The 9656-nt window shown below is 41.4% G+C and overlaps 1 protein-coding gene across 1 annotated transcript; it reads left to right on the top strand.

The window, feature by feature from the left end:
- Positions 1 to 228: 228 nt before the first annotated feature.
- lg16h2orf76 (linkage group 16 C2orf76 homolog) lies at positions 229 to 9362 on the top strand. The gene is made up of 5 exons (XM_086267312.1): positions 229 to 451; positions 2333 to 2383; positions 6634 to 6671; positions 7059 to 7140; positions 8864 to 9362. The coding sequence occupies exons 1-5, from the start codon at positions 229 to 231 to the stop codon at positions 8938 to 8940; spliced, it is 471 nt and encodes a 156-aa protein (XP_086123438.1). The 3' UTR covers positions 8941 to 9362.
- The last annotated feature ends 294 nt before the right edge of the window (positions 9363 to 9656 follow it).

Raw genomic sequence — 9656 nt, 5'->3', positions numbered from 1 at the left:
GCATGTAGCTGCCATCACCAGTGTGTGAATGAATGGCCAACACAGGGGAGGTAGAGAGAAGGCAACAGATCCAAAACCTCAGAAACCTACAAATGAAACTGGATCTTATTGAGTAACTGCAAAAGGACCCAAGAAGTGAAAGTTATCAGGCTTTAAAACAGGGTAAATTGTTTTGGAGGATTTGTGAGCGACGTTGCAGTACACACTCCACACCAGTTGGTGGCGGTAATGCACCATTTTATTGTTTGCCAATCGCCAATAAAACTTAGGGGAAGAAGGACAGCTACGCGTTACCAGACGAGTGTTCGGGTTCAGAGCAGCATGACTGCTGAAGCTGTGGTCACCGTCCGCCTGGTGAGGTCCTTCGAACACAGGAACTTCAAGCCGGTTGTGTTTCACGGCGTCCGCTTGGAGCAGACCGTACAGGACTTCATGCAGCTCGTCAAAGACGGTGAGAGCCGTGCGGTGTGTACCCCGTGTCAGCATCTGTTCACCGAAACAAACCTTTAAAAACACTGCGCAGGCAGAAATCCCAGGATTCACTGCAGCTGGACGGGAGAGCTTCAAAACTTAGAGTTCTTTGGTTTTAACTGGATATGAAACACTTCATATATAAAGGTTAATTTACAACAATGAGCCCTGCTCTCTGTGTAGGTGGATATAAGAAACAAGTCCTTAATGTTTTAAGCACATGTTTGGCGCCCTCTTGCGGCAGTACAGAGCGTGACAGGCGGCACAAACCCCAACATCACAGCTAACAGGCACATTTTCCTGTTTCAGGGCCGAAAAACGAAGACTCGCCTACTGCGCAGTAGACTGAGTGAAAGTGGGCAGTTTATATTATTAACCTAAGAGTGGTTGCTACAGTCAGAGGCAGCACAGAAGCAACGCCCTTAGACTGGTTTTAGTTTGTGTTCTTATTTTGCTGAGTTCTCGGTACTCTGTGGTTAACTAACATAAACTAATGTGAGTCTGTTGACTGCAACAAACAAAACCAGTGATGTCATGTTTAGAATAGAACAGAGTAGAGTAGAATAGAATGCCTTTTATTGTCACTATACACATGTACAGTGAGATTCAGAGCTGCAGTGCAAACTTGTGGGAAAAGAAAAATATACAGATATAGGGCAAAAATAAATGGTGTTATGTATTTACAGTGTGGGTTATTGCACATAAATTAAATATTGCACAGTCGTGATCGTAGTTTGCAGTCTGTGTGGGGGGAGTCCTTGGATTTGGGGTGAAACTGTCTTCAGTGCATGTGTGAGTTCAGGCTCTTGGAAAGAAACTGTTCTTGAGTCTGTGGGTCTTTGGTCTAGAACATAAAGGTGGTCCTTGATGTGCTGAAGCATTAGTATCTCGAAGCATTTCATGAGTACGGCGTGAGGGCCACAGGGCGGTCATCGTTCAGGCTGGTGATGGGAGACTTCTTTGGCACTGGGAATATCCTCTGTTACAGTGAGTGGAGCAGTGCAGGAACCAGGTGAGGATGAGGATGGGAGCAGGGCTGGAGCAGATGAGTGCTGCTGTTGAGATGTTTCTGGGCAAAGAAGTGATTTATCTCGTCTGCCAGCGGCACACTCAGGCTTTCTGTTTTCACAGCCTCTGTAGTTTGTCTCGTATGCCCTCCCACACCTCCTGTGTGTTGGCGCTGGACAGGTGGGACTCTGTGCTCCTTTGTGGTCTGTTTTGACTTTTTTAGTTTCCCTTTTCAGATCGGCTCGAGCAGCCGTGTACAGAGCTCTGACACCTGACCTGAAGATGGCGTCACAGACTTTGAGAAGTGAGCGGACCTGGCTGGTTTTTGGTTTGGGAAAACCCGAATGCTTTTGTCCACAGTCACATTTCTGATACAGAACTTGATGTAGTCCAGTACTGATCCTGTGACTGTTTCTAGCTCCTGGTGTTCAAATCTGTCTCAGTCTGTGTGAAGCAGGCCTGTAGTTTGGAGAGAGCATTTTCAGGCCAGGTTGTAACGGTCTTTGTGGTGGACCTGGCACTGCGTCTGAGGGGAGTGAAGGCTGGGGAGAGCAGGAGGGAGAGGCAGTCGGTCTCGTGGTGTTCGCTGTGTCGAATCGAGCGTAGAATACGTTTAGATCCTCACACAGAGGCCGAGGTCTGCGCTTTCCCCTCTAAAGTCTGTGATTGTGTTTAGCAAACTGTTGCTCCACCCTGTGTGTGTCCCACATAGACACAAAAACAGCTGTGAGAAACCCCAGTGGGACAGATGGGGAGTCTTTATTAGACGAGTTTTTTAGGATTCTCGACCTTGTGTGTTTTCACACATGAATAAGAAGATAAAATCTTGATTGAATCCAACAATTTCTTTCAGATATTGCAACAAGGCCAGGATTTCCACCTCCTTTCAGGAAATATGGTTATGGTATGTATGCATTACTTCAATTGTCTTCATAATTTTTTACTGCTGTCATTAGAGCAATGTTCTCATCCTACCCACATGTCATGTTTAGATTGCTGTTGTTGTTACATAGAACTCACATAGTTACCTGGAGTTATAGCTAAACATCAGTAGTGATGTGTTTACTTGATACAAAATGATTTAAATAAACACACGAACACCAGAACAGAAATGTAATCACTCTTTCTTTCCGCACCCAAACAAGGACGGAAGTGTTGGTGAAACATCTCACTCTGTTATCAGAGATCCATGAAGTGACCCATCGTTCTTTTTCTAACTTTGCTCTGTTTCACTACGGGAGATATGGCCCACTACCGGATTGTGCCCAAAGCTATGCTCCAGCACTACTCCAGGATCTCAGGTTGGACCTGAGGCGCTAGATTCCAGGACTGACTGACCCAGGGATGACTGTGCAACATCCAGCCTATAAAACCGCACGAACTGGACTGATACACCTCTGAGCAAAGCCCAGGATGTTGCCATCCCGAGTTAGGAGAGGCTGGTCGGTGGTGTTAGAATAAGGGGGCGGAGCCCTGAGCACAGCTCAAACGTGGTGTCATTGGAGCTTCCGTAGTTGGTCATACCAAGGCGATTCCCATAGTGAAACACGGGGCAAAGTTAGATTACGAACTCCTCTCCTAGGTGTCTCACACCACCTCAGCTGGCTGTTTTCAGTGTAGAGGAGTAGCGGCTCTATTCTGACCCTCTCCCCAGTGACTGAGCTACTCACCAAATCTCTAAGACACCAGCCACCCTTTGGGGGAAGGTTATTTCCACACAGCTTGTAGGGCTGCTCAATTAATCGAATTTTAATCACGATTACGATCTGGGCTTTCAACGATCATTAAAAATGACTGAGCCGATTATTAGCCCCTCCCTCATTTATCCGCGACACCTTAAAGGCCGGTGCGTGAAAATATTGTCGGGCATAAACCGTCCGTGGCGCAAAAAAGGTTGGAGACCGCTGATTAAGAGGACCCGAGGGAAGCTCGGAAAGCTAAGCAGAAGTTATTTGGAGAGGAGAGTGACTGCTGTTGGTTGAAAAGAGAGGTAAAAAAACTTCAGTGGTGTTGCACACTATGTTATATTATTTTTTAAAGTCATTGTTAACCCTTTAAAGCCGGTCAGAGCAGCACGCTCTGTTTTGTGTAGCTATTTTTAAATCCCTGTAGAACCGGAACCGTGTAAGCTAGCGCAATAACCCGGAGGAGTTGTACTTACATCTGATGCCATCAGCTTGTCCTCGGTCACGGTTTCCTTCCACATATAGCTTTGCAAAAATTGCATAAAAAGCGCTTGCAGGAACAAAAACATAATATTCCAGAAACACGCTTTGCCGTTCCTATCAGCTGTTCGTAACACTTCCCACAGTGAAACAGACATCAGCGCGAACTACCGCATATCCGCCATTTCCTGCCCGAAACCGGAAGTGACGTCATTTTCGCGGAAATTGTAGTTTTTTACTCGTAGGTCTTAAAAACCTATACTGGTCATGTTTGACTTTTCTGAATAGTTGCTGGGATGCTTAGAACTCGAATTGCACTGCTGGAAATAGTTTATTTTGATGCACCTGCTGTTTTCTTTGCAAATTTGCATCATAGGATTGTTTTTTGTTTTTCCTGCAGTATATAAAAATTGCTGTATCTCCAAAATAAAACTATGAAGACACTCAAAATAAATTTCCTGTTGTTGTAAACTATTTTTTGCAACTTTTTTGTATTTAAAGTTTTGAGGGATGAACCCTTAAATTTCTCAAAGTAGAAATATATGTTAAAAAAAACCAAAAACGATTTTCAATTTTTTTGTAGTTTATTGCACTTTTTTGCAATTAATGTAGTTACTATGGACTTAATGCATACATATTATTAAAATATGGGCTATAACAGTTGCATAGCAACTTGAAATGCTCCTACAAATGGCACTACAACATGTAAAAAAATAATAATATAAGCTCTGGCGGACTTGGTTCTATAGTAGGTCTTAAAGGGTTAAATAAATATCGTCAAATAATCGAGATCTCAATTTCAGTGAAAATAATCGTGATTATCATTTTTGCCATAATCGAGCAGCCCTAACAGCTTGTGACCATAGGTGGGTGTAGCCACAGCAGGCGCTGCACCAATCCGTTACTCTAGTGATTCACTTTTCTCTTACTTGCAAGCAAGACAGTCCGATACTTAAATTTGCTCCAAATCCAGCGTGGGTCCTTCTGACTGAGAACCATGCCCTCAGACTCGTTTCCCACTCAGCTGCTAGCCTACTGGCTGCACCTGGATTTTCTGTCCATAAATAATATGACAGATGGCAGCCTGGTGGAGTCCAGAACTTCATGGGAGAGAGTTCGACTTGGAGTGTGAACACTGGTGATGTGCAAATCGATATTGAAATATTGATTCTTCTGATACCAGTAATTTATGTTCTAGAATCGATTCTCATCGATATTTTAGTAATTTAGGGTAAATTTGTAGTTTATCATTAACAGGAACACAGTGGAAAGAAACTATATCATTCGGATTGTCTACATAGTCATGTGTGAAACACGGCTGTATAAATGTGTTGCAGCCGCTGGCGTGCGCACTCACAACAATGGCTGAGCGTAAACGGAGTCATGTGTGGACGTATTTTATCTCCGCAAACAGCCACGACACGGTTTGCGATACATGTGGCAAGAAAGTGAGATGTTGTGGCAACACCACTAACCTCGTCAAACACCTCAGAGTAAATCATATCACAGAATATGACGAGCGTATGTTGAGACTGAAGAGGAGGACAGGGACAGGTGCTGCTGGGGCGAGACAGACGTCTCTCACGGAGTCCTTCAGTGCTGCAGGCAGGCAACGTGTTCAAATAGGCACAACTTCAGTTTTTTATTTCTATATGATGAACTCTGCATTATTAAGCAATAAGAACAAGTAATCTGATGTCCTGTAATCATTATGAAGCAATATTATTATATTATTATTACAGTTACATAATACAATTAATTATTGGATTATGAAATACAATGAAAAATTACGTTTTTGTACAGAGTATCGGATCAGTATCGTCGATACCGCCCTGAATTCTACTTGGTATCAGATCAGAAAGATAATCAGTGGAGTTGCACATCACTAGTGAACACAGCTCTCACAAGAGTTGTGAAGGACAGGAAACATGACTAAAGCTAATTATTGCATTATAAAATTGTGTTGTGCAATCCTTTTTGCTCTCTAACGACTTTTCCCTTGTTAATAAAGTGCTTATCTGATTGATTAAGACAATAAAACGAATATATACAAAAGGTAAAGATTGCCCAGTGTAAAAGCTGCACACACCGAGTGCTTCTTGTTCCTGCTGGATCTCAGGGCTGAACGGGACCTTTTTTTTTTCTTTTTTTCCCCAGCCTGTCCTGTTTGGTTCTTTTGCCATCAGAATTATTGTCTAAAGGCAAAGAAAGATGCCCAACGGATTTACTTTACTAAATGGACCGCCCCAGCCTATTTGATTCACCTTTTATTGTTTATTTTATTTTATTTTCACTTGCTACACACGGGACAGACTTGACTGGGGAAAGAAAAACAGCGGGGAAGAAGGACGGCGATGAAGGGCAAAAACCAAAAAAACAAACAGACAAAAAAATCCATGCTGAACGGGACTTTTAAAGAAATGTACATAGAGTGAGGCGATGCTCTTAAGGGCCCGCTAACAGAGCTCTTAAAGTCAGAATCAAATTGTATTTGTATAAATAAATGTAATCACTTTATGAACATTTGGATATAAAAGAAAATGCACATGGGATCATTATATACAGTTGTGGTCAGAGGTTTATACTAGGACTGTTCGATACAACGACATATATCGGATGACGATATAAAAACGTCTGTTTCATTTTACGCTATCGTTTGTTTCGTGGTGTCGCAAAATAAACCGTTTACAGCAATTTTTTTTTCATCGTTTTGATGGTCACTGCAAGTCGAGTGACAGCACTGTTGTGTATCGAGCCTGTGTGGATTAGAGACAATGTAAAAATAAATTCACACTTTTGCACCCAGTTCTTGTTTGTTGGTCATTAAAGATGTCTGCTGTACAGTCATTCCACAGTGGGGGAAGAAAAACCATTAACAACTGAAAACAACCTTCATGATATCTGTAAAGTTTTGACCAAAGGTCTATGTAAACTTTGTTGGTGTGAAATTTGTGCTCTGAATCTGACTCCATCCTTTTTCCCCTTACAGACACGATGAAGATTATCCATCAGGCTCATGGAGCAAAGGTATTCCTGTGAAGGCTGTGGAGTGTCCGCTTGTAGGACACACGAGTGTTGTGGTCTGCCCTTAAGGAGTACTTTAAAAAATGACATTTTCAAAGGGACCTGACTATTTTGTCTTCCACTTTAATATAACTTCCCTCTTTTGTAATAGCATGATCCCTGTGAGAGAAAATAAAGGAAATCAAAATCTGTTCACTCAGCTGGTATTTCAACAACTAAATCATTTAATTCCCTTTAATCCACTTTCAGAATTTGGGATTGATCTCAGAATCAACTCAGTAATTTTAGCCGTACATTCCAGAAATATTATTTCAGTTATTATATAATCTTATTTCAGAAATAGTTTGCATTTCAAACTTGCAATTTTTATCTTTTTTCCTTTGTTTTCAGACAAACGAGTTAGTGATGAGTTTAGATGATGATGAAACTCTGGTTCTACATGAAGGCCAAACCCTCAGAGCTGCTGGTGTTGGTAAGATTTGCATTGCTGAGTGTTTGCTGTAGAGCAGTGTTGGTTATAATTTGGTCCAAAGTAACACATTACTGTATTCACTTTACATTTTTTCATGAATGTGGTAATGTAACAACTTACTGTTTTCAATTCATGCGCTATGCTGCTGACACATCAACGCTTTGCAAGCCTGTCCAAAACAAACATGCTAACATGAAGCTAGCAAAGAACACAGTGACACGAAAGCTAAACTTGTGTTGTCCTCAGCACAGCAGCCAGAGCCTGATTATAACAGGCAACAAAATCAGTAACAATGTCTGTCTGAGAGACGGAGAGATTATTTTCAATCATAAATCTAATTTGTCAAAATGAGCCTGATTCGCATCAGCACAGCCACCATCACCAGCCGACCAATGTAACTTTGAGTAACATCCCAGCTAACAGTCAGCTGTGAGCTGTGTTGACCCCAGTGACGTTAGAATTGTACAAGCTGTTTTTGCCCTGTTCTTATTTCCCATTTTCCTAGAAAATACAAAGAAATAAGGGGCGACTCAAAACATCTCTTTTTACATTTGTGCCTGTGATTATATTCACTGTTGCCTTTTGCTCGAGTTCATTGTTTCTAAACCCAAACCTTTCAGTCTATTTGCACAATGCCCCAAAATTCACCCTGTTCAAATTGAATTTCAAATAGAAGTAGTGATACAATAATAACATGTGGTTTGAATATCATGTAGTGAGAAAGGCCCGTGATGCGCATTCAGTGATTTCATCGTTGTTCAGTTTGCTGTTTCCAGAGCAGTCTAAACACAGTTCTTCATAACAACCAAAACTGAGTGGATTTTAGTTTCCTTTGTAAATGAATAAAACATGTCAGACTGAAATATCTGATTGGAGGCCGTATGATTTTTGGGGTTTGCTCAGTTGTCTGTGTATCATTTTAACGTCTTTACCTTATAATAAACAAATGATTTCAATAAATAAATATAAAGATATAAATAGAATTGAATGGCAAAAGTTGTCCTTCAGTGAGGTTCTTCCATCTCTATAAAGGAACTGGACAATGACTCTCAGGTTTCTGCTTACCTAGCTTCATCATTTTGACTGCGATGCATTGTTTAGACTTGTTTTTTAATCTGTCAGTAGATTTATGCCTTAATCCAGTTTGGGTATGTTACACTCAGCAGGCAAATCTTTAAACATTTTGTTGTTCTTCTCTCGAACATACACGACCAGCTGTGGGACGGGCAGTTTATGAATTTAGTAGCAGTTCAGTCAAGACACATCTCAGATCCCACCTCAACTGTCCATTAAAAAAATAAATGGTAAATGGTAAATGGCCTGCATTTGTATAGCGCTTTTCTAGTCCCTAAGGACCCCAAAGCGCTTCACACTACATTCAGTCATTCACCCATTCACACACACATTCACACACTGGCGATGGCAGCTACATTGTAGCCACAGCTGCCCTGGGGCGCACTGACAGAGGCGAGGCTGCCGGACACTGGCGCCACCGGGCCCTCTGACCACCACCAGTAGGCAAACACGGGGTTAGTATCTTGCCCAAGGATATTTGGCATGCAGCCAGGATAATGAATAAAAATAACTGTCTTCTGACTTATATGAAGGAGAGCTGTGATTGACTGTGATCCATTTCAAACTTCATAAAAATGGAAGACTTTCTGAACATACCTGTTTAAAAATCTGAGGTGTGTTTTAACTTTGACATGTTTGTCCTCTTTAGCTCATGAGACAGAAGTGGCCTTCTTCAGGAAAGCAGACTACAGTCTCTATAAAGCAAACCCCCAAACTGCCTGGTGACTGCGTCAGAGGACAGTTCATATACACAGGTCTGCCTGGAACAAGTTTTGTCATGTTGCTACTGGACTGTTTTCATTTGTGGGATTTTTTTTTTTCTCCTTTAAAGTCAAAGCTTATTATCCAGCAGACTAACAGGCCTTTTTATTTAATATTAATATTTTTTTTATTTTATGTGAATATGACTTTTATGAACATCTTTCTGTTGTTGGTGATGTTGTAGATATGCTGAAAGTTTTAAAGGTTTTAAGGAACAATGTTACATCTCCAGCATTCGCTCTGCTCTCTGTGATCATGAGTAAAATGTTTGTGTTCTCAGTGTAATTCAGAGATGTTTTCAGAAGTGTTTATATTTTTTCATACTTTGTTGCCAATGTAATTGTGAGTGGATACTTTTGCTAATAAAATGTTGTGCGGTTCAAGAACACGATGTAGACCTCTTTGAAACACAGATGGAGAGAAAGATGCTTTGACTGTTCTCAGGGGAACATTCGTTTCAATAAATGTGAAATAGAAGAAGTTACATGAAACTTTAGGATTCTCTTGAAGCTCGTCATCCGTATAAACTGAGTGAACCTCGTAGAGCTTTGGAGTTTGTTTCACATTTTAAAGGACTCATACAGTATGACTGTCTGTACCAGAGACCCTGTACCCTTCTATGACTCTGAAAACGACACAAAGGTCTACACCCACAGACACACTTTCACTGAGAAGCTCCT

This window comes from Aulonocara sp. 'chitande type north' Nkhata Bay, linkage group LG16, assembly GCF_057382095.1.
Source record: "Aulonocara sp. 'chitande type north' Nkhata Bay isolate Kocher_YH1m ecotype deep benthic linkage group LG16, A_spYH_male_GT1.1, whole genome shotgun sequence".
Taxonomy (NCBI): domain Eukaryota; kingdom Metazoa; phylum Chordata; class Actinopteri; order Cichliformes; family Cichlidae; genus Aulonocara; species Aulonocara sp. 'chitande type north' Nkhata Bay.
This window is presented reverse-complemented; position numbering and strand designations above follow the sequence as displayed.